The sequence below is a fragment of the Dendrobates tinctorius genome, unplaced genomic scaffold (assembly GCF_039654945.1).
Source record: "Dendrobates tinctorius isolate UK_male_01 unplaced genomic scaffold, ASM3965494v1 ptg000020l, whole genome shotgun sequence".
Taxonomy (NCBI): Eukaryota; Metazoa; Chordata; class Amphibia; order Anura; family Dendrobatidae; genus Dendrobates; species Dendrobates tinctorius.
Genome location: NW_027361688.1, coordinates 33675788 through 33702641, shown reverse-complemented (window position 1 = coordinate 33702641; position 26854 = coordinate 33675788). Strand labels below are relative to the sequence as shown.

The 26854-nt window shown below is 43.8% G+C and overlaps 1 protein-coding gene across 1 annotated transcript in view; it reads right to left on the bottom strand.

The window, feature by feature from the left end:
- NDST1 (N-deacetylase and N-sulfotransferase 1) overlaps positions 1-26854 on the bottom strand; it is a 68066-nt gene that overhangs the window by 21305 nt on the left and 19907 nt on the right. Inside the window, exons 2-6 of the mRNA XM_073567968.1 lie at positions 15486-16287; positions 3245-3727; positions 3047-3134; positions 928-1082; positions 146-331 (exon numbers count right to left, since the gene is read on the bottom strand). Of these exons, the coding sequence (XP_073424069.1) occupies positions 146-331; positions 928-1082; positions 3047-3134; positions 3245-3727; positions 15486-15998 (1425 nt within the window). The 5' untranslated portion in view covers positions 15999-16287. The remainder of the gene's footprint in view (positions 1-145; positions 332-927; positions 1083-3046; positions 3135-3244; positions 3728-15485; positions 16288-26854) is intronic.

The following is a 26854-nucleotide window of genomic DNA, read 5'->3' as shown; positions in this document are numbered from 1 at the left end:
TCAAAAGAGCTACGGTAATAAATGGGAAACGTTCCAAGAGATGAATTTCTTATTTCTCATTCATACGAGTGGGGTCCATTTTTAGATCCCTATGAACTTTACTGTTTATTAATAAAAACGACAAACTCCTTAGTTTAGCACGAACCATAATGCCTCCATGGATGAATCCTCTTCGGAAGCGCGCAGGTTTCAGATGCGGATACTCCTCAGTGCTCGTAACTTTAATTCCCCAAATTTGCTTCCAGGCTTCATAGAGTTGTACATGTATGGGGTACACACCAGAGTGATGAGGAGCCACTGCGTACCCCATATCGGTTGGGATCCCGTGCTCCTAAAATGCAACAAAAGGGTTTATTATCTTCATAGAAGATCTGGCTTTCCAAATAAAAAATCTTTCCCGAAGACCCAAAAATGTGTATGGGTGGCCTCAGGCAGATGATGTTGGTGGAGATGTCCGATTTTGTCCTACAACCAATTGTTCTCTAAAAGATAAGCCACTAAAGTGTATGGTGGGTTTAACGGGAATCTATCAATAGGAACAACCCTCCTAAGCCGTCTATATGGACAAGTAGGTCATAGGAAGCTGAGTAAAATGATACCTTGATGTCTGTGATCCAATATTTTATTCCAGAGAAATCCACAGTTTTCTTAATATGTAAATGAGCTGTTAAGATCTATGGGCCGGACATAGATCTCCCTGAGAATCCGCCTCCAGCGATTATTTTAAGGGAGAGATACCAGTGTGAGTCATGTAGATCAGGAGAGCGAACTGTCAGTCATTACATGTCTCACACTGGTAACGAAAACCTCCTGACCCATAAGAACATCTCGAAGTCATGGCAGATCGGCCTCCAAGCAGTGACCACCGAAGAAACTCCCACGGCTGATAGAGAAGAAAGCAACCGAGCCATTCTCGCTCACACTCACCACAGCAAACTTCCGGTTCAAGGCCATCTGCTCCGCCAGCACCGACTGGTTGTGGAAGAGGTGAGGCTGCATGTGACTCCACATGTGAGGGAACCACCAGAACTGCTTCACGTAAGAAAGCAAGAGGTCATCTCCTTCGTCCTCTGCATCCGTACCTGGCAGAACAGTCCACGAATGAGATTGTAAAATGCCAGTAAAATCCGCACCGCCGCAGGAAATCCTTCAGCTCTGCACCAAATATTCTGTTATCGCTCCTCTAAAAGACCAGATCAGCCCACATTCTCCAACTGAAGGTTAGAGGAAGCTATTTATACCCGTGTCCTAACCTTACTAGGAAGAAGCCCTATTAAAAAAGTTGCAGGAGTAATCGGAAAATACTGCAGAGAAGAGGCGAGGTTCAGACTCTCTATGGCTGCTGAATGTAGAACTGCCTATGGCAGCCTACAGCCCGAGAATATGGTCTGTATTCTGCTGGCAGGTGGATATGGGAGGCAAAACAAATCTAAAAATATCCCCTTCAGACTGTGATCACTGACGTCCACACTTATTTTTCTACAATGATTTGATGAGGGCTTGCGTTAAGGGGCTTGTCCTATAAGGACCATCCTTGTCCATCGCGAACCGAGTCCCTATCTGACCGTCGTATCAGAGAGAGTCACTTGGTGCGAGCATCTCCCCATCCTGGCCGACTACAGACATCCTTCTATTACTCATAAAAGACCGCCATCTAATACTACACCATGAAACTGTTTATAAAGGGTGGGGAAATTGGGCAAAAAAAAAGGGCATCTGTGAAGATACAAACCACCCCTTTAAATTGCTAAGATAAGAAGTTCTTAAAGGGAATCTGTCAGCAGATTTTTACTATGTAATTTTGGAACAGCAAGGTGTAAGGAATCAGAGTCTGATTCCAGTGATGTGTCACTTACTAGGCTGTGTGTTGCTGTTTCAATAAAATCAGTGTTTTATCAACAGGAAATTATTATAAAGGACTAGGTGTCTGGTGCTTCTTAGTCAATTGCCCTGTGTAACCACGCCCCCACCACTGATTGGCAGCTGTCAGTATGCAGTGTACACAGAAAGGTGCTAATCAGTAGTGTGGGGCCGGAGTTATACACAGCTCAGTATTCTGAGCACTAACAGATCTAAAGGAGAAATAACTGTGATTATATTAAAATGACAGCATGCAGGCCAGCATGTGACATCACTGGAATCAGGGTCTCGGCCCTTACATCATGCAGATCTCCAATTATATAGCAAAAAACTGCTGACAGAATCCTTTTAAAGTGGTTGTGCTTCAAACTCTCCCACTCAAGCTGACATTAGGCATCGGGAGTCACCACTGGAGGGGGGTGGTAAAATTGCTGAGGAATCCCATCGCCCTGTTAAACAGCGGCGACTCTCCACACTCAATCTCAACTCAGGCTGGAAAGTATAGGTTCAGAACCCCTTTAAGAAAAATAACTAAAATAACTACTAAATATACTTTAAAAGAGTAACTAATCTTTGGAAAAGTCTTTATATGTTTAATACCCTGCAGATCGATGCTCCTCACCGATCGCTCAAAAGACCACAGAGAAGAGCACAACTCAGGAGACAGAAGCACGCAGATTACAGATTCAATAGAAAGTCATAGAAAGTGAAGCACAAAAAAATAAAGGCAAGAAATGTAAAAGCTTAAAGGGAACCTGACAGCTGATACATACCGCCAGAACCATGGGCAGCATGCATGAGACATTGACTGTATGATTTCAGCCAAGTATGTTTGACTATGAAACGTTGCGGCAGCGCTTGGGACTGAGACGCAAGGGAGACTAGTCAGACTGGCTGGTCCCTGGCAGCTTTTCCTTGACTGGTCTCTCCCAACGTGTGTGTACAAGTAGAAACCTGCCAATCAAGGAGACCAGGCAGGGAGAAGCCATCGGCAAGCGGCCTGTCCAAATAGACTCCCGTGTGGTTTGGTATCCGGCCCCGCCGCAACGCTTCAGGTTCAAACATACCTGGGTGAAATCTTGCGGCCATCGTCTGTTACATGCCGCCTCTGGTTCGGGCCAGGTTCCCTTTAAAAATATTTAATAAGTGTTGATAGTTTGGTTTTTAACAGATCCATCCAACTCACCAGTGTGGAAGAACTTTCCAGAGAAGCCAAGATTAAAAGTGAAATTGGGGATGTGCGTTCTCAGCTCATTCTGGGTGTCATAGAGCGCCTAGAATAAAATGAAGGTAAATCACTTTTTTGGATACCTACTCAACAAAAAAACAAAACAAAAAAACCCCACACCAAATAGAGGACTAAATTTGACAGAACCTCTCCTACCTTCACATCTTCTACTTTCATACGAGTTCCCTCCTTGCCAACGAATATATCATCTATATCGACGAGTACGTAGCGGTTTAGCGGAAGGGACAACCTCTTTCCAGTCAAAAACGACACCGAGTCCACGAAGACTAACTTATGAAGCCAAAAGTTCAAGTTGTTACCAAAAAGGACCCTTTGGATACCATCATGGAGCCCCAGATCCTGTACCACAGTTGTGTGTAGGGCCGCGTCCACGGTCAGGTGAGGTATGGTCTCAGCCGACTTCGTCTTGGCCAGAAGAACCGGTTCGTAGGTGGAATGGTTGGACTGGAAGACGGTCCAGTCTTCTCCCGGTAGGTCGCCCTTTTCCACCTGGTTGGGCTTGGTTATATACAGTAGAGGGGACTTTGGGTTGATACTGCAGTCTTTGAGGCCAAGGTTGGAGTGGAGATATAGGGGGAATCCTTTAAGTTGAGCGCTCAGTAGGCTGTTTTCGTTGGCCTGTGGTGGAAAGAAAGAAATTCTCAAGTCCATCGTAGTTATGACCACAGCTATTTTATGGCAGAAGATGATTAAATAATGCCTGGTCAGTGCGCCAAGAAGCAAGCAACAGGAATAAGGCTCAGTTTGTAGGAGAGGCCTACACTATACATAAAGAATGTAACTCTATACATGCACAGAACCCTTCATGCCCCATCCATCTCTTCCCGAGCCCGGTCGTCTTCCATTTTCACGTTAACGCTGTTTCTGTTTACACCGGAGACATGGCTGATGCGCAAACACTCGGCTCTGCTTACCCAGCACAAGAAAGATTCACACCTGTGCCGTCACGGTATAAACCATGTATCCGACTCAGGTGACAGCACAGCAGCTTGCGAAATGTTGCAGCTTTCAAATGCAAGAAGCACAATTACCAATGATTTTTTTTTTAATCACTTTTTCTTGGCAAACCTCACACATAAAGAGAGAAAATGCTTACGTGCTGTCAGCACCAACCCCAGAAAGCATCCCAGCTCCGCTACTGTGTGTAGGTAAAAATAATACTTACCCACTTAAAAGGAATGCGCAATCAGAAAAAAAGACCTGATTTTATATTTCTAATATTTTAAAAAACCGTAAAGAAACATATTTCATTTTTTTCAATTTTTCACTTGTCAGCTATCATTTTTTCAGCAGTCTCATGTCATCACAGACAGCATTACATTGAAAAGCTATAGCCTCTATGTGCAGTAAATAACATAGGATTCACCATTCAGAGCAGATTATACAGTGGCAATTAGTTTGTTAGGGTTATGGCTTGTTCACTATCAACATTAGGAAAGGCCAGGAGATGCAAATTTTCCCAGGTTTATAAAAACCAAGCCTCTTCTAACCTTGTTCAAAAAAACAGCAGCCATGAGTTCTTCTAAGGAGCTGCCTAGCACTCTGAAAATGGTGGCAGCCCACAAAGCAGGAGAAGGTTATAAGAAGATAGTAAAGAGCTTTCAAGTTGCCCTTTCCTCAGTTTGAAATGTACATGAGAAATGGCAGTTAACAGGAACAGTGGAGGTCAAGATAACGTCTAGAAGACCAAGCAAAATTTAAGTGAGAGCTGCTCGTAGGATTGCTGTAGAGGCGAATCAGAACACCCGCTTGACTGCAAAAGACCTTCACAAAGATTTAGCACACTCTGGAGTTGTGGTACATTATTCTACTGACACCTGCACAAATATGGCCGTCATGGAAGAGTCATCAGAAGCAAACCTCTCTTGCGTCCTTACCATAAAATTCAGAGTCAAAAGTATGCAAAAGAACATATAAACAATATTAATTCATTTTGGAAACAAGTTCGGACCAATGAAGTTAAAATAGAACTCTTTGGCCACAATGATTAAAGGTATGTGTGGAGAAAAAAGCGCACCGAATTTCAGGAAAAGAACATCTTGCCAACCATTAAGCATGGGGATGGATGAATCATGCTTTGGGGTTGTGCTGCAGCCAATGGCACGGGGAACATTACACGGGTAGAGGGAAGAATGGATTCAATGACATTTTGACAAATTCTTGATGCAAACATAATATCACCATCTGTAAAAAAAGAGGATGGCTTCTACAAATGGATAATGATCCTAAACACACGTCAAAATCCACAATAGACGACCTCAAAAGGCGCAAGCTGAAGGTTTTACAATGACCCTCACAGTCCACTGATCTGAACATCATTGAAAATCTGTGGCTAGACCTCAAAATAGAGGATGCAAGACGACCCAGGAATCTCACAGAACTAGAAGAATTTACCAAGGAAGAATGGATGAAAATCCCTCAAACAAGAACTGAAAGACTCTTGTCTGGCTACAAAAAGTGTTTACAGGCTGTGAAACTTTCAAATGGGAGTGTTACAAAATAGTAACCATGCAGGGTGCCCAAACTTTTGCATTGGAGCATTTTCCTTTTTGTAATTTTTAAAATGTAAAAGAAGAAAATATAATTTTTTTGCCTAAAATACAAAGGAAATTTGTCATCTGTAACTTTAGGCCTTCTAGAGATCATTTCATCTTCAACTTGCTTAACTCTTCACAATAACCCAATAACATGCCACTGTATCCAGGTGTGTACATAGAAATCATGGGGCACAATAGCAGAAGTCCTAACAGCACCCCCGAACAACAACAAAATATTTGGCAGGATCACAGAACAGCACATCTCACAACTTAGCCTTTACAAAGCAATTTTCCTCCTACTGAAGCCGTAAATTCCCCTTTATTTGTACTCACAGACCTCTCCATGCAGTATAATGGGCCTACATACAGTATAATGGCCCCACACCTCACCATATAATAGCCCCCACTAGCCTTCCAAACAATATAATGGCCCCCACATAGTATGATGGACCCCAAACAAACCTTCACACTGTATAATTGCTTTCATACATTATAATAGCCGCCACATAGCCCTCCACAGTATAATGCACAGCCCATAAACCTCCAATCCACTCCACATAGGCCTCCATATAGTATAATGCACTCCCCTTAGGCCTCCATATAGCATAATACATTCCCCATAGGCCTCCATATAGTATAATGCGCTCCCCGTAGGCCTCCATATAGTATAATGCGCTTTCCTGTAGACCTTCATATAGTATAATGCACTCCCTGTAGGCCACCATATAGTATATACACTCCCCATAGGCCTCCATATAGTATAATGCACTATCCAAAGGCCTCTGTATAGTATAATGCATTCCCCTTAGGCCTCCATATAGTATAATGCACTCCCCATAGGCCTCCATATAGTATAATGCACTCTCCAAAGGCCTCTGTATAGTATAATGCACTCCCCTTAGGCCTCCATATAGCATAATACACTCCTCATTGGCCTCCATATAGTATAATGCACTCTCCATAGGCCTCAATATAGTATAATGCACTCCCCTTATGCCTCCATATAGCATAATACACTCCCCATAGGCCTCCATATAGTATAATACACTCTCCATAGGCCTCCATATTGTATAATGTACTCCCTATAGGCCTTCATATATAATGCGCTCCCCAAAGGCCTCCATATAGTATAATGCACTCCCCATAGGCCTCCATATAGCATAATACACTCCCCATAGGCTTCGATATAGTATAATGTACTCCCCATAGGCCTCCATATATAATGCGCTCCCTATAGGCCTCCATATAGTATAATGCACTCCTCATAGGCCTCCATATAGTATCTCTACAACAAGCGTTCTGAAGTGTCCGCTCATTTCAGCACAGCGGGCGCCATGTAGTGACGTCATCACGGCTGCTGCGCTGAGATATCAGACCTCGAGGAAGAATGACGAGGGAGGGATCATCACTGATGCTCCCTCTTTAGCATTACTTTCCAGGATGCATATACAGTTGAACGTGCGATCATGGGGGGGGCAAGGCGCTGGCACTGCCTCCCCCCAAGTTCACGGATCCCATAGCAGTCACGTGGCCTGTTGCCATTGGCGGTACACCACAGCTTCCCTTCTCCCTGTCATCAGGGGAATTTATCACAACAACTTTAAAGGGGCAAAAAGGGATTTTTACAAACATTTGGTAGAAGCGTTCTGGGGCAGACGGGCTTAGTACATCAGCTACACTGATCTAACATTGCGCCCCCTGCAGATAGAAAATAAAGTATTAAAAAGTAAAAAAAAAAAAAAAAAACTAATGTGCAAATACTTTTGGAAAATATAAAAGATTGATAAAAAATGTAAACGCATCAAGTACTTATATGATTTCAGTAATTTCACTCCCATCGCAAAAAAAAGGAGAAGGAGAAGCCAAATCGTGCAGAACATGGCAGCATATTAGGTCATATACATGGATTTCAAAGGGAAGGATAAAATCTGTTTATTTTTCCATTCAGCGGCGCGGACTACGCCGTATTACTTCTGAAAAGTTGTGTAAACAGGTGGCCCCGCATGGAGTCCGGCTGCTAAAGCGCAGATCTTGTTACACAGAAATCTGATGACATAGGCAGGCCCCAGCACAGCGAATACAGTGTAACGGACTAATGGGAAGTACTACTGGGCCCAGCACAAATGAGAGCAGCATCCGAGACCCCACTGCTTAACGGCAACACGGGGGCTCAAGTCATTAACCCTGCACCCTTGCAGCGCTGGGATCCTGGGTTTTGCATGCTCTCGCTCTGTTTATGTAGGTTTCCTCCCACAATCCAAATACATAGTAATCGGGAATTTAGATTGTGAGCCCCAATGGGGACAGCGACGAAGATCTCTTTAGAATTAAAGGGAATATGTCAGCAGGTTGTGCTATGTAATCTGATATAGGGACAGAGACACTGATTCCAGTGATGCATCACTTACTAGATTCCGATTTGCTGTTTCAATACAAACAGTGTTTTATCAGCAGGAGATTATCACTTCAGGACTAGGTGGCTCGTGTCTGGTAGTCTAACCACACCCCCAGCACTGTCAGCCTTCTGTCAATATACATTGTAAACAGAAAGCGGCCAATCAGTGGTGTGGGCAGGGTTATACACTGCACAGCATTCCCGAGCTCTGCAGCAGAGAAAACGGTGATTTTATCACAACTGCTGCACTCAGTAAACTAAGTGATACATCGTTGGAATCAGGCTCTCAGCCCCTACATCATGCTGCTGTCAAAATACATAGCAAAAACCTCGGGGTGGGGTTACAGAAAGCAGTTGTCGAGGAGACACAAGACACCTAGTCCTGTAGAGATACGGTAATCTCCTGTCGATAAAACACTGATTTTATTGAAACAGCAGCACACAGCCTAGTAAGTGACACATCTCTGGAATCGGGGTCTCAGCCCCTACATCATGTTGCTGTCAGATTACATTACCTACATTCCTTTTAATTGTGCTTCATAATAGAGTAAAATAATGATCATCAGCAAATTCAAGAAAGGACCATCTCAGTCTTCGGACCATTATGGTTTTCTTTTCCTACTTGGATTCAGATCCTTATCTCATGTCGCTCTTGCTTCCGAATAAAATTTACCTACAAACTGCACTTAACCCCTTCCTGCTGTGGCCATTTTTTGCTTTTGTACATTTATTTTTTTTATCCTCTCTTTCTTCCAAGAGTCGAAACTGTTATATTTTCCCATTTGCAGTGCCGTATCGGGGCTTGTTCTTGAGGGACGAGTTGTAGATTTGAGTGACACCATTCACTTTACTGTAAAATATATTAAATAAAAGGGAACAAAAATTGACGGTGGAAAAAAGTAGTGAAGAAAAACCCGCCAAAATTCCGCTATTTTTTGGGTTTCCTTTTTTACGGCATTCATTGTATGGTAAAAAGGAAGCGGCGCCAAGATTTCCCAGATCAGTTGGAATAAAATTTGAAAAAAATGTAAGTAAAAAAAAGCATGAATTTTGTTAAAAAGACAATTGGCAGCCACAATGTGACGTTACGCCAGTCTATACAGAACTAGATGTGCGTACAGCCCGACATATAACTAGGATGAGGTTCTAGAGGCCTCCAGAGTATTTCAGATGTCCCAACCATGACAAGCCTCGCGAGGAAAACATCCATGGTATGGATTCCACTGCGAGGTAAAACAACTGTCCTCCATATCTCAGATACTTCACCTAATGGTGACAATATATTGGAGTATTCAGGTCGTACAAGTCTACAGAGCCAGGTGGCCATCGAGCCTAGGTATGTGATACCACCACAAGGTGTTGGTTCTCCTCATCTGATATCAAAGTTCTCCAATGCTGGAGCCATCTCACATGGTTTAGCAATTTCTCATTCTTGGTTCTTCATACAGTCGGTATAAGGACTATGACGGTGTGCTGACTCTCTCACCAGTGGGATGGTGGATGAAGGAAGAATTGGCCATGCTGAGTTAGAATACTCAATCTTTCGTTCTCCCTGGAGAAAAGTCACCTCCAGAGGTGACTGGCAGCATGTAATGGGCCCCATACACATTAGCCGATAGTCAATATCGACAGGGTTTGGCCAACAGGTTAAAGTGTATGGGGGCCCTGGCCAACGACGTGCACATGACCAGGGGCACATGGCAGTGATTTCATGCACTCCTGTCGCTTGCAACCTAAAGTCAGCTGCCGGCTTCAGAAGAGTACGCCACGTGACGAGAGGGATGAACGGGAGGGGAGAATTTATTTTATTTATCTTTTAAGTCAATGAATACACGGTGGCCATACTACTACATGGACGTCTATGGGACGTGCATTATACTACATGGACTATGGGACGTGCATTATACTACATGGACGACTATGGGACGTGCATTATACTACATGGATGACTATGGACTGTGCATTATACTACATGGACAACTATGGGACGTGCATTATACTACATGGATGACTATGGCTTGTGCATTATACTACATGGACGAGTATGGGCCGTGTATTATACTACATGGAGGACTATGGGTTGTGCATTATACTACATGGACGACTATGGGATGTGCATTATACTACATGGACGAGTATGAGACGTGCATTATACTACATGGACAACTATGGGACGTGGATTATACTACATGGACGACTATGGGCTGTGGGCTGTGCACTATACTACACGGATGACTATGGCTTGTGCATTATACTACATGGACGACTATGGGCCGTGCATTATACTACATGGACAACTATGGGCCGTGCATTATACTACATGGACGTCTATGGGACGTGCATTATACTACATGGACTATGGGACGTGCATTATACTACATGGACGACTATGGGACGTGCATTATACTACATGGACAACTATGGGCTGTGCATTATACTACATGGACAACTATGGGACGTGCATTATACTACATGGACAACTATGGGCCGTGCATTATACTACATGGACGTCTATGGGACGTGCATTATACTACATGGACTATGGGACGTGCATTATACTACATGGACGACTATGGGACGTGCATTATACTACATGGACAACTATGGGCCGTGCATTATACTACATGGACGTCTATGGGACGTGCATTATACTACATGGACAACTATGGGCCGTGCATTATACTACATGGACGTCTATGGGACGTGCATTATACTACATGGACTATGGGACGTGCATTATACTACATGGACGACTATGGGACGTGCATTATACTACATGGATGACTATGGACTGTGCATTATACTACATGGACAACTATGGGACGTGCATTATACTACATGGATGACTATGGCTTGTGCATTATACTACATGGACGAGTATGGGCCGTGTATTATACTACATGGAGGACTATGGGTTGTGCATTATACTACATGGACGACTATGGGATGTGCATTATACTACATGGACGAGTATGAGACGTGCATTATACTACATGGACAACTATGGGACGTGGATTATACTACATGGACGACTATGGGCTGTGCACTATACTACACGGATGACTATGGCTTGTGCATTATATTACATGGACGACTATGGGCCGTGCATTATACTACATGGACAACTATGGGCCGTGCATTATACTACATGGACGACTATGGTACGTGCATTATGCTACATGGACGACTATGAGCTGTGCATTATTCTACATGGATGACTAGGGGCTGTGCACTATACTACATGGACGACTATGGGCTGTGCACTATACTACATGGACGAATAAGGGCTGTGCATTATACTACATGCATGACTATGGGCTGTGCATTATACTATATGGATGACTATAGGGTACATTATACTACATAGATGACTATGGGCTGTGCACTATGCTACATGCATGAATATGGGGTACATTATACTATATGGATGAACATGGGGTACATTATACTATATGGATGACTATGGGGTACATTATACTACATAGAGGACTATGGGCTGTGCATTTTATATGGAGGTGTATTATACTATATGGAGGAATATGGACTGTGCACTATGCTATATAAAATGTGTAGGGTGTGTAGGTTTAAAGTTTCTTAAAGGGATTGTTTCATCAGACACATGAGCGGTATTTGTCTGATTGGAGTCATAACCCCGGTTAAGGTTACAGACCATACCAGTGGACAAACACGTCCTACAGAGAAGTGTCATGGCCAGTCCCCCATTGGTCTGACACTGGACATATGCCAGCAATATGCCGCTAATGTCTATGATGGGACAATGCATTTAATTCATTAACTCCTATTGAAAAATGTGCCTGTTCTGCAGAGCTGGGGGGCAACGAGGCAAGCAAGGAAGCTAGCTATCAACTGAAGGGTCATTCAACCAACAGCTACTGTATGTTATATGCATGATCCTATTAACAGAGATTAGGATTAAGGCATAGTGACAACTCACAACCAAGACTAGCTGCCATTAGTGGCACAGAAGCATGCTCAGATAACACCTTATCCCAGCACGCTCGCTCATCGCTAATTACCACCAATAGGCTCTGCACAGACTCTCTCCACATAAACTGCACTGGCTTACCATTAGAAATCCTCTATGTATATACAGTGCCTACAAGTAGTTTTCAACCCCCTGCAGATTTAGCAGGTTTACACATTCGGAATTAACTTGGCATTGTGACATTTGGACTGTAGATCAGCCTGGAAGTGTGAAATGCACTGCAGCAAAAAAGAATATTATTTCTTTGTTTAATTTTTTTTTAAATTGTGAAAAGTTTATTCAGAGGGTCATTTATTATTCAACCCCTCAAACCACCAGAATTCTGTTTGGTTCCCCTAAAGTATTAAGAAGTATTTCAGGCACAAAGAACAATGAGCTTCACATGTTTGGATTAATTATCTCTTTTTCCAGCCTTTTCTGACTATTTAAGACCCTCCCCAAACTTGTGAACAGCACTCATACATGGTCAACATGGGAAAGACAAAGGAGCATTCCAAGGCCATCAGAGACAAGATCGTGGAGGGTCACAAGGCTGGCAAGGGGTACAAAACCCTTTCCAAGGAGTTGGGCCTACCTGTCTCCACTGTTGGGAGCATCATCCGGAAGTGGAAGGCTTATGGAACTACTGTTAGCCTTCCACGGCCTGGACAGCCTTTGAAAGTTTCCTCCCGTGCCGAGGCTAGGCTTGTCCGAAGAGTCAAGGCTAACCCAAGGACAACAAGGAAGGAGCTCCGGGAAGATCTCATGGCAGTGGGGACATTGATTTCAGTCAATACCATAAGTAACGTACTCCACCGCAATGGTATCCGTTCCAGACGAGCCCGTAAGGTAACTTTACTTTCAAAGCGTCATGTCAAGGCTCGTCTACAGTTTGCTCATGATCACTTGGAGGACTCTGAGACAGACTGGTTCAAGGTTCTCTGGTCTGATGAGACCAAGATCGAGATCTTTGGTGCCAACCACTCACGTGACGTTTGGAGACTGGAGGGCACTGCATACGACCCCAAGAAAACCATCCCTACAGTCAAGCATGGTGGTGGCAGCATCATGCTGTGGGGCTGTTTCTCAGCCAAGGGGCCTGGCCATCTGGTCCGCATCCATGGGAAGATGGATAGCACGGCCTACCTGGAGATTTTGGCCAAGAACCTCCGCTCCTCCATCAAGGATCTTAAGATGGGTCGTCATTTCATCTTCCAACAAGACAACGACCCAAAGCACACAGCCAAGAAAACCAAGGCCTGGTTCAAGAGGCAAAAAATCAAGGTGTTGGAGTGGCCTAGTCAGTCTCCGGACCTTAACCCAATTGAAAACTTGTGGAAGGAGCTCAAGATTAAAGTCCACATGAGACACCCAAAGAACCTAGATAACTTGGAGAAGATCTGCATGGAGGAGTGGGCCAAGATAACTCCAGAGACCTGTGCCGGCCTGATCAGGTCTTATAAAAGACGATTATTAGCTGTAATTGCAAACAAGGGTTATTCCACAAAATATTAAACCTAGGGGTTGAATAATAATTGACCCACACTTGTATGTTTAAAATTTATTAAAATTTAACTGAGCAACATAACTTTTTGGTTTGTAAGATTTATGCATCTGTTAATAAATCCTGCTCTTGTGTGAAGTTTGAAGGCTCTAACTTATTTGCATCTTATCAAACCTGCTAAATCTGCAGGGGGTTGAATACTACTTGTAGGCACTGTAGTTGGGATTCAAAGAATTTTTGCAATTGGATTTCATTAACCAATTTCCACCATTTGGGTTTTATAGGCTTTTTTTTCTTCCCTGCACATTCATTATTTTTTATGTGGTCATAAATAAGAGGAGAGGAGTTCAGGAAAAAAACAGATCTAAGAGTTACAAACTGTCTTATCAGAACGCGCTCACTGATAGATTCTCAGTTAACTCAATTTGCAGCCAGCAATAGAAAGAGCCAGACAGATGTTATAAAAAGCGAACAGTGCTCAATTTTTAATAAAGCTCAATAGCCAAAATTATTTTTACCCCAAAATACATGCATTAAAAAAAAGAATGTTTCAGAAGGTTGGCAACCCCAAATACTTCAGAGAATGCAGTCTACTGATCCATTAGAATCATTTTAAAAAAATGTAGTATATATCTGTGTGTGTTATTTTAACACTTGGCCTCCTACGTCTTGAATACACACAGAAAATGACTGCTTTTTTAATATCTATTGGCTTGGCTTATGGGGTTCACCCCATTGGGCAAATTCTACTTAGAAGAGTCCCTAAATAATAAGCAAATCACAAAAATTTCTGTTTCTGAGATCCTCAATGATCGGGGTAATTGTTGGGGAAAACTTATCAGTAATTATTTAGTTTTCCTGCAGCACCTCCGCAGGATAAATGAAGTATTGCAGAGTATCTATTCATGTCAATATGATGTCTGAGTACAGCAGAATAGTACAGGTCCTCCAGAAGAAGAGAGATGCTCGTTCACTGGGTGAAATAATTTTTGGGCTAGCCTAAAAATTATCGTTTTCGACAGCACACCAGCATGTGTTAACAGGACATGTGCTGCCGAGAACAATGGCAGTATGTACATACAGAACAATCATGGGAAGCGCGGTTGGCTATAAAATTACCACTGATCGGCTTCCATGTTGGCTTACCACTGCAGGTCAGCTAGTCTAAATGCGCCATTAGTGATGACAATCCTGAACAGGGAAGCTTATTTTCCTAAACCTGTTCAATCCCTTTAACAATGGACACTCTGGAGGATTTTATGGCCGTAGGGCATTGTCAGAAAAGTAGTAAATGACACAAAGAGAAAAGAACCCACATTGCAAAGCATCAGTGTATAGTGCAGATGGGATCTCAGCTGCTGGGGAGTGGTGATGAGCTCAACGCTAATGCATTCGAAACCCAACGATGGGTATGAACGGCGCGCAAGATATGGAACTGCTCAAGGTCACCACACCAGGCAAAATATGACATAAAACAGAAAATTACATCAATTTCTCATCTACCCCTGTGATTTATACCCATCCAATACCCATAGAGGAGAAATAGGACCTAAAGGCCATGTGTTGTCTAGTTACTCTAGTAGACTGAGAGGGAGAGGAAGGGAAACTTCATGAATGGAAAAGCAGAAGTTGAAAGGGGGGTTGTCCAGAGCAAGACCCCGGCCGAAGAACAATGTCCCTTTTACAGCTTTGTCAGAGGATTAAGGCCACTCAACTGGACTAAATAAGTTGTGTCTTGGGCCCGGGAATAAAAGAAAGAACAAATGGGTTGACCACAAAAGAACACATCCAAGCTTTGAGAAATCAGATTTCCAAAGACTGAGGAATTTTAGGGCATCAATTCTACAACTGTCGGACATTATAGAGCTACCACCGGATGAAGCTTAAAACTAGTTCCTCTAGATGGCATTTAGAAATAAGAGACTTAGAAGCACAGAAGTCCATGACCACCTTACCTTGAAGAAGCCTATGATGCCAACACCATACTCCACACAGTACTTGTCCAGTAATTCTCGGTTCCACGCATCCAGGTTAACGTATTTTAGGATATTTTCATACACAATTAGTGCAAATCGCCCCCTATCTTTATCGGTAAGAGTAGGCATGTCACCCTTGCCTGGAGCTATCTCGGTCCGATACTTAAAGCGACTTGACTCCAAAATAGCCACTATTTCCTGCCCAAGTTGAGAGTATAGGCTTTCGACAAAGACTAGCACCAGCGGATCTGTTCTAGAAGTATCCATTGATCTCATGTTCTTCACAGGGAGTAGACGCGAAGGGCTAATTTTGGACTCGTCACAGTCCAAGGATTGCGGCTCACCACCCGTAGGCTCCAGTCCTCTTTTCCATCCATAGAGATAGTAGGCTGAGATGAAGACACTCAAAAGACAGAAGGCAAACAGAAGCAAGAGAACTAGTTGTGGGCTTACTGGCCTCCCAAATCTTCGAGACTTCAGGGACAAGCTCATGGTCCTTACACCTTCCCAAGAGGAGCGGCACAAGCGCTCACTAACACAAGCCCACACACCTTGGTTCTGTGGAAAGTACCCTTAACTCATCCTTTTCATGTCACCATGGCATGTCCATCGGAAGTCCAACCCTATGATGAATCGGGTACGTAAGACTGGTTTATCGTAGGATTCTCCAGTAATGTTGGAGAGATGGTGTGCCGGAGGGAGGCTTAGGTGTAACTTGCAGTCATTCATCATTTGTGGAATCAGGATTGCAATGGCGCAGGATATTGATGGAATTCATTGGCTGTAAGAGAAAACATCAAAGTTATCAACTTCAAAAGGTAGGTCCAAGAACTTCTCAAGAGCTCAGTCATGTAATAACTTAAGCAGTAGATCAAACATCTATAGTCAGCAACACCGAAACCTTGAAAGACACTCCTCTGCTCATGTCTCTTCTCATGCACATGAAAACTGTTCCAACACATAACATCAGAGAATCCGTAGACTGTCAAATAAAAAAAACAAAAAACATAGGAACCGGGTGGAAAACGTACAACATGAAATAGACAGTTCTCATAACTGGTAAGATAAAATCCATAAAAGATGGAACTGCTGCTTACTAGAAATGATGCCACTAGATTTTCCTTCTTCTTCTACTGCAATCCAATTCTGGACTTAGGGAACAAAGGGACCTCATAAAAGACAGTCCTTTGGGGGCTGGACAATTACATTTTAGGAAGGAAGCATGCTTTCTGCTTAGGATGGTCACTTTTGCAGTGGCATGTGTCATTCACAACGCGTGGTCAGATCCACCTTACATGCTCGGATGGTATAAAATGACCGTAGATCGTAAGACGCTATTACTGGTATACCCGTGGACTGCCCACTTGACAAAGAAGCAACTCATTGATACCCTGTGTTTCCCGTTTAAAATTTTTTCTGGGTCCTCTTGTGGTCTTTACTTCCCAGGACCTTATGACAAAACAGGAGATGACTGCTCAGCCAATCACCATCCTCTACATGCGGATTGACTGCAGGTAGCAACAAGTCATTGGTGTATCAGGAAGTAAAGACCGTCAGAGGATATGGTAGTGTCAAAATGAGAGCAGTGTAGGATTAGTGTGGGAAATATCCTTTTTGGCCAATTTTATTGGGATTGGCTGACTGTCTAATGTGTATGAGGACCTTCTCACTATCCACTGATGGTTGGGATCGAGATCACGTAGTTGGACTTCAATTTCCATATCCCGTTCTTTTTGGGGAGATGATTGGCTAACTGTCTAATATGTATGAGGACCTTCTGAATCTCCATTGATGGTTGGGATTAAGATCACGTAGTTGGACTTCAACTTCCATATCCTGTTCTTTTTGGAGAGATGATTGGTTGCCAGAATCTTTATGGGGAGAACACATGCATGCTGTGTATGGGGTCAGGTGAGAGTGAGTTTATATCCAAAAGTCGGCAATGTAATGTGTATGGCCAGACTTGAGGCCTCCATACTCATGGAGAACATGCTGATTTTGTCGAGGCCGGCCAACCATCTAATATGTACAAGTGACTATTGAATTTGGGGAGAGAAGAATCGGGCAGTTGGAATCCTGGCCTGGAGCAGCAAAGGTCCTCTTCTCTCCCCGCTGAAAACACATGCACCTATGTGTGCAGGACAGGCAAGAAGATGGCCGTCTGCTGACTGCTACCTCATGTATATGGCCAGCTTTAGGATCATATGCCATGTGGTTGGTATGGGTGTCAAAATCTTTAGGACTCCTGGGTTCTCCAAACAAGCTCTACTCTCGATAAGTGATGTCCACCTAGGCCCATGCTCCTAATCCCACCTTGTGGCCAGGTAGACCTGTGTTTTGCCAGGTTCTACGCTCTCTCTCGCGACAATCTAATTGACATCTCACCACATCTGCTGATGGGACTTCATTATGTCTCTATCAACGTGAGGCATTTCAGTAGAATAGCTTTGGTTCGTCTTGCACTTAGCCTCAAGATAATATCAGACCAGGCAATTCATGACATTAAAATGTTCCAGGACTGACACTAATGAATGAAATTTCAGGACCGACGCTCATATCCTGCCCACAGGGTTATTACTGCAAGAGCCGAGCGGCCATTTATTACTATAAATTAGTGTCAGAGCAATTAGGCCGCATGTATAAAACTTGTATGTAGCGCCACCCAATGCTTCACTTACAGCACAGGCATCCTGCGGCCCTCCATCTATAGTGCAACTACAAGTCTCAGCATGCACTCTGCAGTCATATCCACCAGGTAGAGAGAAGCATGGGGTGGCTTAAAGAAAATGTGTCATCAGAAAATGAAATATTGCAAAAATCAGTTTTTAATATGAAATATATATTTTTTAATGTTTGACAATCATTTTTATTTTCCATATATGTAATAGATGAGTGCAGTTTTCATCCTGGCCACTAGACCACAGAGCTATTCTAGACTTGCTCCGATCAGGGCAAAGGTTAAAGGAAGGGGTGGAGGTGAGCTGTGACATCACCAATTCTAAATGATAGATCCGGTGTTATCTACTATATATAGAGTTAACTGTCATTGTCCAGAGAGGGGAGAAGGTGAGCTGTGACATCATTTATTTTAGCTGGTGAATCCTGTCTTATCTACTGTATATAAAAGGTATTACCTGCTATTGCACAAGGAAGAGGAGGTGAGCTGAGACATAAATTGAAATGGTTGATTATGTGTTATCTACTGTATATAGAGGTGTTATTATTGCACAGGAGGAGGAGGTGAGCTGTCACATCCCCTATTGTGAATGGTGGATCCTGTGTTATCTACTATATATAGAGGTACTATCATTATACAGGAGGAGGAGGTGAGCTGTGACAACACATTGTAAATGAGGGATACTGTGTTATTTGGTGTATACTGTCATTGTGCATGGAGGGATGGAGGTGAGCTGTGTCATTACCTATTGTAAATGGCAGACCCTGTGTTTCCTACAGTTTCCTCTCTTTCATTATACAGGGAGGGGGGAGGAGGTGAGCTGTGACATCACCTATTGTAAATGGTAGATCTATGCTTTCTACTGTGTATAAAAATGCTACCTTTTACAGTGAGGAGGTGTCACATATTCACCTATTGTGACTGGTGGATCCTGTGCTATCTGCATATAGAGGTGTTATCAGTCATAGTACAGGAGGAGGGGGTGAGCTGTGACATCACTTATTGTATTGTGAATGGTGGATCCTGTGTTATCTGCTGTATACAGAGGTGTTAGATTTCAAAGTGGAGATAGGCGGAGGCTTGAGTGGACCCGTGGAAGTTCGGGTTCTGTACCTGACCTGAACTTTTGTCCAATGTTCTATTCGTGTCCCAGAACTGCACCTGAACTTGAACCTCATTTAAAACAATGGGGACCTGAATTTTGGAGCAGGAAAATTTCTCTGTCTCCTCCCAGACTTCCCCCAACACTTCGAACATTGCACAGGACTTTTGGGAGAAGTTTGCATTCAGCGTTTAGCGCCTGACACTAATTGTCCGATAAAAACCTTGAACTTTTAAGTTTGTGTTCGCTCATCTCTAGTTACCTGTCATTGTTATCCTGTCTGTGATGACAATAAGACTGATGAAAAGTCATTTCTACAGAACAGGAAGTTGGCTTAGTGACCAGGGCAAAAATTGGACGATATCTAACTATTTTGTTAATATAGTTAAGTGAAAATGAAGACGTAAAAAGTGAAAATGAAGTAAAAAAACAAAACAAACACACTTGAAAATTAAAAAAGAAAAATACTTTTAAACACAAAAACCCAAGATGAACAATAGGTACTTTCTGGAGACACATTTGGAATTTCCTCAACAAACCTCCATACTCCAAATTAGACTAAGCCCCGGGGCGGAGGAGCCCGAGCGCCAAATTCTCAGCAATGCCTTATACACTGTCGCTTTCTCCAAAAAAAAAAAAAAAAAATTAACATAATTCCTTTTTAGCCCTATATTATCCCTGATAGATTTCAATGGTTCCATCATATCACCTCTCCTCATTTACAAACACCCTTTCAGTTTTAGATTAGGCATGGAGCACATACACAATGCCGCCCTGCTGGAATTCCTAAGCCCTCATTACTCCAGGCTCATTTGCATTCTAAACTCCCAAAACAATTTTTCTCCTTTCCGCCTCCCGGTCCTCCACATGAATCAAACCTGCCCAGTGACAGACGAGGAGAGAGAAAGACTATCTAGGTCATGTTTCCTCTGGGGAGAAGCCAACTAGATACTTGCTACGTCTCAACACCTTGACAGGTGATTCTCCGAGATCTAATCTCTCACTTGCCGAGTGGTCGGGCCAAGACTCCCCCAAAGCTTTTCTAGAAGGCCACCATATATGCTTCCCAGATGCCCACATGACTGACGCGCATTAGCAAGGGCATCCTAATTCTGCCCGACTTGCGAAATTAGCATTCCGCAAACACGGCACCGGAGTGCACCCTAATCCTGTCCTACCGAGCTCATCTACCCTAACGAAATCCCACACACGGCTCTGCCAACGCACAGTGATCCCGGAACAAGTAAGCCGAGGGAGAAGCTGAAGATAGCAACACAAGCTCGCATTTCTATTTTTTACCCAGACGCACACGCTAGATAGAGAGGAGAGCGGAATCATTAAACCATCCATTACCGATTGACAGAACGCAACAAAATAAAATGCCCAATTGTACCCGTCTCCAGCAGACGAGAGGGTGACACCGGTAATTAGCCTCTCGGGGCTGCTTTTTCTAGCACAGAATGGAAGGCTGCGAAATACCGGCATTACACAATTTACACGGGAGACAGAAGCAGGTCAGAACAACGCTTTACCCTTATAGCAAGAGGTTGCATTCAGAAATAAAAAGAATTAAAAAAAAATCATCCTTCTTATTAAAATCATAGATTGGCATTTGTATTGGGGGAGGAAAATCCCTCCCAAAATATTCTGCAAAAGGGTAGGTGCACACGGCCGTTTTCTCTCCATCCGAGAAAAATGGTCTGATTATTCTGATCCGACGCTGATCAGGGTTTGATAAGCGTGGCATCAGCTTTTGTCGAAGGTGGAGAGAAAAATAAAGTCATCCCCCCCCTCCATTCTGTCAGTCCGTGAAAATCGGGACCACACTTGATTGTCATATGAGTGCGGTCCGATGTTATTCACGAACCCATAGACTTGCATTGCCTGCTTAAGTTGAACATGTCTCCAACTTTCTCGGTCCAAGAAAAAAACTGGACATGTCCACGGCCCCATACAATATCATGAGTACGCATGCTATCCAACGCCACAAATTGCACTTGTCCGATATAGATCGGTCGTGTGCACGAGTCGAAAGAGTTACAGACTCAACAGACCCAAAATGTATATTTAGATTGAATAGATTGATAGGTCCTATAACAAAAAAAGTGCCTTTTTGTCATCCGTCCGGTAGATATGTCGGAACACCTCACCTGCAAAACTTTTCTACATAATGGACCCCATATATAAAAGTAAACTACCGTAATATATATGTGGGTTCGGCCAAGATAAGTTTAGGCCGGGAGAGAGAATTGGTGTGATTTGGATCAGAAAGTAGGAAGAGTGGCCGAGAGACAGAGTGATTTTATCGGATTTATCGGAGACGGGTCCTGGGAGAGGATGCCTAGCGGTAAGGCCCAGAACTCCTAAAGGTAAAAGGGCCCAGACAAGATGAAGAGAGTGCCCTGGGAGAGAGTTCCAAGGCATCAGGGACAGAAGAGATAACTTCCGGTCATACTGGTAAAGTAGCTCCCCTAGGGGAAAGAAGTCAGGGAACCGTGAATTGAGTAAAGGACTCTTTGCTAGCTGAACTATAGTGTTGGGCTGGGTTGCGGTGAAGTAGTGAGGAAGAGTGAAGACATAGGACAAGTAAAGAGAGAGAAGAGAAAGGGACTGAATTTACCGTATGTGAGGAAAATGTTACGCATTATGAAGGAAACATTTGAGAACATTTGTACCCGCTATCTACTCTCTACTACCCTCCTCCCCAAGTTAAAGTACAATCAGAACACGGCACTCTGAAAATGCGAGATGAGGTGCCCAAGTAGGGTATCCAGCCCGTGCAATGCAGTATGGTGTCAAATAAACTTGGCACTCAGAAAGTCGCATTTTTGTGAGAATAAAGTTCCTTTTATTGTGCATTCATTGTTGTTAAACGTTTTGGGTCCTGCTAGGGACCTTCGTCAGAACTGAATGCTCAGCTAGCTCTTGGGGTAACAGTGATCTGACCGATCACCACCAGGCATTATATCGACTCCCATCATGCTCATCCAGAAAGGTTTGGATTTAGCGGGCCTAAAGTCATCCTACCAAGAGTTAGTAGCAAGACACTGACCATCGGAGCCAGTACGGACATGTACATACGAGCCTCTCTCTGCTCCATTACTGACTGGAAAAACAGCGCCTACAGCAATTTAGAATAACATGTTCTAACTAACCCCACAAATAAGGAATCCATGACTGCGAGGAACAAGAAAACTCATGTCAGATGGCTTTGGTCCTGTACTCCAGGATTTATAGCCATGGTCTTTGTGGTGTGTCACCCTAAACAATTACACAATATAGGCTGCCCCGTACATGGCATTAATGGTATAATAATAATAATAATCAATTTTATATCCTTAAAATGTCTTTTTTCCTCGAGTTTAAAAACCATATACAGTAAAAGAAAAAGTGGTCTTGTTGCCCCTTGCAACCAAAGGCCGTGATTCATTTTCCAGTGGAATCATAAAAACGAAAGCTGGAGTACTGGTTGGCAACAAGGAGACCTCCAAGTCAGATATGAAAAATTAGGTCCAAACAAGAGTTAAATGGATAGTCCCAAAATGCTAAGATAATACTCATCCATAGGATAGGGGATAGCTTATTTATTGCTGGGGGTCCGACTGCTGTGACCCTTCACGATCTGGGCTTGAATAGGGAAAAAGTGCGCATGTTCCAACTCCGCTCCATTCACTGTCTATGGGAGTGTTGGACATAGAGTGCTGCACTCGGCTTTCTACAGCAGTCCCAAAGAATTGTGCATAGGCCGAATATGCGCTCCTCCGTGCCATTCAAGACAGGGACTCTACAGAACCCGTTCTCAAGGTTCCACAGCCCCATTCTTGGGGAATGCTGGGGAATGCCTGCAGTTGAACTGTCAGAAATTAATATGTTTCACCCAATCCTACGTTTAGGGAATACCGTAACTTGCTCTTTGGCTAGGGTCCGACGACCGTAGATTCTCTCATCCAAGAGAATTGGGTCGACGATGCAATCGACACTCTGATCAAACCCTGATCAAAGATAGTGTGATCCGAATCTCTCAGGTGAGAAAATCAGAGCACACTGAGGAAGAAGAGGGAGAAGAAAATTTCTCCCTCTTCTCCATTGTGCCAGTGTGCGGAAATCAGACTGCACTCAGACGATATCCAAGTGCAGTCCGATCATTTCCACTCACTCGTTGACTTGCATGATCCAGAGCAATCCGATAATCAGATCAAATTCGGACATGCTGAGACTTTTCCATTGGACTGGAATCTTTCCGAGGAGAAAAATTGGACACGTGCGACGCGTGGCCCCATAGTTTAACGTTAGAGCAGCAGGGAGTCGGTTGTCAATCAGCATGACATTGGCAGTGACACTACTTTGACAGTACAGAGCGGTAGAGGAGTTGCTCTGTCGACATGATGTCACTGGTAGTAGTAAAATCTCCACTGGAATCGATTTTCCTAACAGATCACTGGTGACTGAGGGTCCTAGCATCTTATCAAAAAGGTTGCCCAAGGTGGATAACCAACCTCTAAAAATATGAATAGCTCTAGTCTCAATATTGTAATTTATCTTATTGCTCACTAAGGGTTCGACCGATGAGACCTCCATAAACTCGAAAACTGGGTTTTGCTGAGCCACATCTGAAATGGAGCGAAAGAACACATGGTCAACAGCGCTGAGCCGTTTCTGGCAGGCTCATCGACAAAGAATGAAGTGGAGGTTGAGCTGGTGCACCTCCACTCAAGATGGGGCTCTGCAGAGCACGGTTCCCGGTTTCAGATCCCCGTTTTCGGGACTGCTTAGGGCAGGAGTGAGTAACCTGTTTTTCTGCCAAGGGCCATTTGGATATTTATACCATCCTTTGAGGGCTACATACTGTATCATGTGCTAACTCTATCCACAAAGTACGTCTTGACCCTGGCACTGGCCTCAGGCCGTAACCTTTCATTGCACGTGCATGTAGTGAACACTAAAGGCTGGTGGCCATCAACACACCTGCCAACCCAAGCACTGCAGTCCCCGGGAATCTGCCCGAGGTCCAAAGAAAAGGTCATTGCAGGCCGTAAATGGCCCACGGCTTGAGGTTCCCCATCCATAACTTAGGGTACGACCCACCAGCAATTAGTCAGTTGTCCTAAGATTAGGTAACTAGATAACATCCAATTTTGGGGAATAACCCTTTACATTCATGGATTTGTTAGCATACATCCCAGGACAAGCTTAAAAATGGCATGTGACTTTTGCAGCCAAACATTTTTGCGTCTCGAAAACGTCCAAAATTTGAGATTTTGCAACTTGCAATTAACCTTGCTTGAAAATATCCTACCGTCGAAAGCCTACAGCTTTTATGTAGACCTATGCGTCTCTACAGTAACACAAAAGACTAATGATATCTATAGCTGTCGGTGATCTGCTAAATGACGCAGCTCGGATGGGCACGGTCTCCGATCGGCATTCAAAGCCTTGCAGCACAATCTGAAGCACCCTGAAAACTAATGAATGGAAAAATGTTCTATATGAATGAGTTATTCCAGAGATATTTAGTTCAGTAGCCCAGGGCCAGAGACGTGTCAGCCGTCCTCGACAGCGCAGGAATGTACTTGCAGGAGCACTGCCTCTCCAAGACATGCAAGTGACCCACAGGCTAAGTGTAATCTCTGCCATTCAAAGTGACTGCAGGAGGCATTGCTTCTTTTTTTTTTTTTTGCAAGTTGACTTGTCCTTTACATACATTATTTTTTCTTACAGAAGCTTTAGAATTTACTTTTTTGTTTGCAAAGATTTCAATATATTATATACGTTTATTTTTCAATTTGTAAAAATACAAAATGCAAATTTATGGGATTTTTTTTTTACATTTTACAAAGTATTAAAAAAAAAGTTTATTTTTTTAAAGATTTTTTTTTCTACTTTAGTCTCATAGGGTGATTTGTATTTTTTAACAATTGTAGGGGTCGGTGGCCGAGCTGGGGGGGGGGTCCCTCTTTATACCGCGCAGAGATGTAACAGAGACAAAATGGAGGCAGTTTCTGGGTGCAACAGGTCCAAGTTTATTTTCGCTCGCCGTCCGCCTGACGGCCTCAACAGCACACCGCACTTCCTTCAACTCACGGCCCTCCGTTTCCAAGGCCGCTTCTCACACACCGTACGTTACACTGGGGATGTGTCTGCACACACCGTCCCCTCCTCACTCGTCGACGCTCCTGACAGGTCCGTCACTGTGACCGCCTTAGGCCCATAAACCAACAGCACTTCCACTGATCAGTCGTCGTGTCAAATACGGTGTCTCACCCAGTGCCTCGTCCCTTCTGCGGTTCTTCCTGTCAGGACCACCCCCCTGTTGTTCTCCCTCCTCAGTCCCCCTGGTTTAGATTCTCCTCACAGCGCACAGACTGTCGCAGTCCTCCTGTCACTGGAGCACCCCTGGGGACTGGAACCTTCTGGAACCCTCCCTCAGTATTTATAGCTCTCCCGGTCCCCTGTCACTGTCACCACGCCCCCCATGACCAACGGTTTCTAAAGCCCTAAGCTGTAGTCAAGTCCTTTGCTCACACTCCTCCCTGCCATCTAATGGTCAACCCAAGGTACTGCACGTCCACTACACTTTCCTAGCTGTTTCCCCACTGTAATAACTGACACCTTCCTACACTGTGCAAACCTTTCCTTCTTCACTCTGACTAGTCCGTCCGTCCGTCAGGTCACCTTCCCTACACAATAATATACTGGCATATATTTATCCTAGCATGCCCTAACTGCGAGGAATATTTTCAGAAAGCCCTTGGGTCTTCGAATGAATGCTGGACTGTGTGCACACTCAAGGTGCCTCTGATCTTAGCCTTTAGAATGGGGCCACAGATGTGGCAGCCATTGCCATGCTCTTGACAAGCCGCACCCGGGCAATCAACACGATCAGTATGCCAACGACGAACGTACTTGCATGACACATTTGGTGATGGCTTACCTCCCCTAAAAACAAAACGATCGGGAGTGGACATTTCAAGTATCCAACCCTTCTCTCCCTATCTGCCTGGATGGACTTGCGACCACTTAGTGATGCACCAGCGATCCTGACCGGGTCATATCGTGGTCGGGATCGCTGGTGCATCGCTAAGTGTAACGGTGCCCTTAGGAGCCCCCATACATCTCATAGTGTGCCATAGTGATGAGCAATCCGGCTGTTTTTGGTGATCTGGATCACTTGGCTCCTCTCACCAACAAGAGTTGGCTCCTTTGGATCCCAAATGGATCCTTATCCAATATGTGTTCAACCCAGGTGAACAAACATTTAAGATGAAATTAGTGCAGCTTAAACCCTGCCCTTCCGCAACCGAAATTTTGTCTACCTGCAGTCAACCAATTAAATCACCGCGTGGGTAGGGTTTAAAACAGGCGGATAGGGTTTCAGCCACCAAATGCAGTTATTTTACCCCCAGAGAGAGCCATTAAGAAATTTTTAGTGGGGTTTCTGGCTCCTATTATTCGTGGCAGAGAGCCGGTTATTTGTACTAGATCGTTTGCGAACCACCCATTACTAGAGTGTCAGTCGGGTTTAGCAAACTTACCAAATGGGTAAGGCCCTTAGTCTAAAAAAGGTAAAGA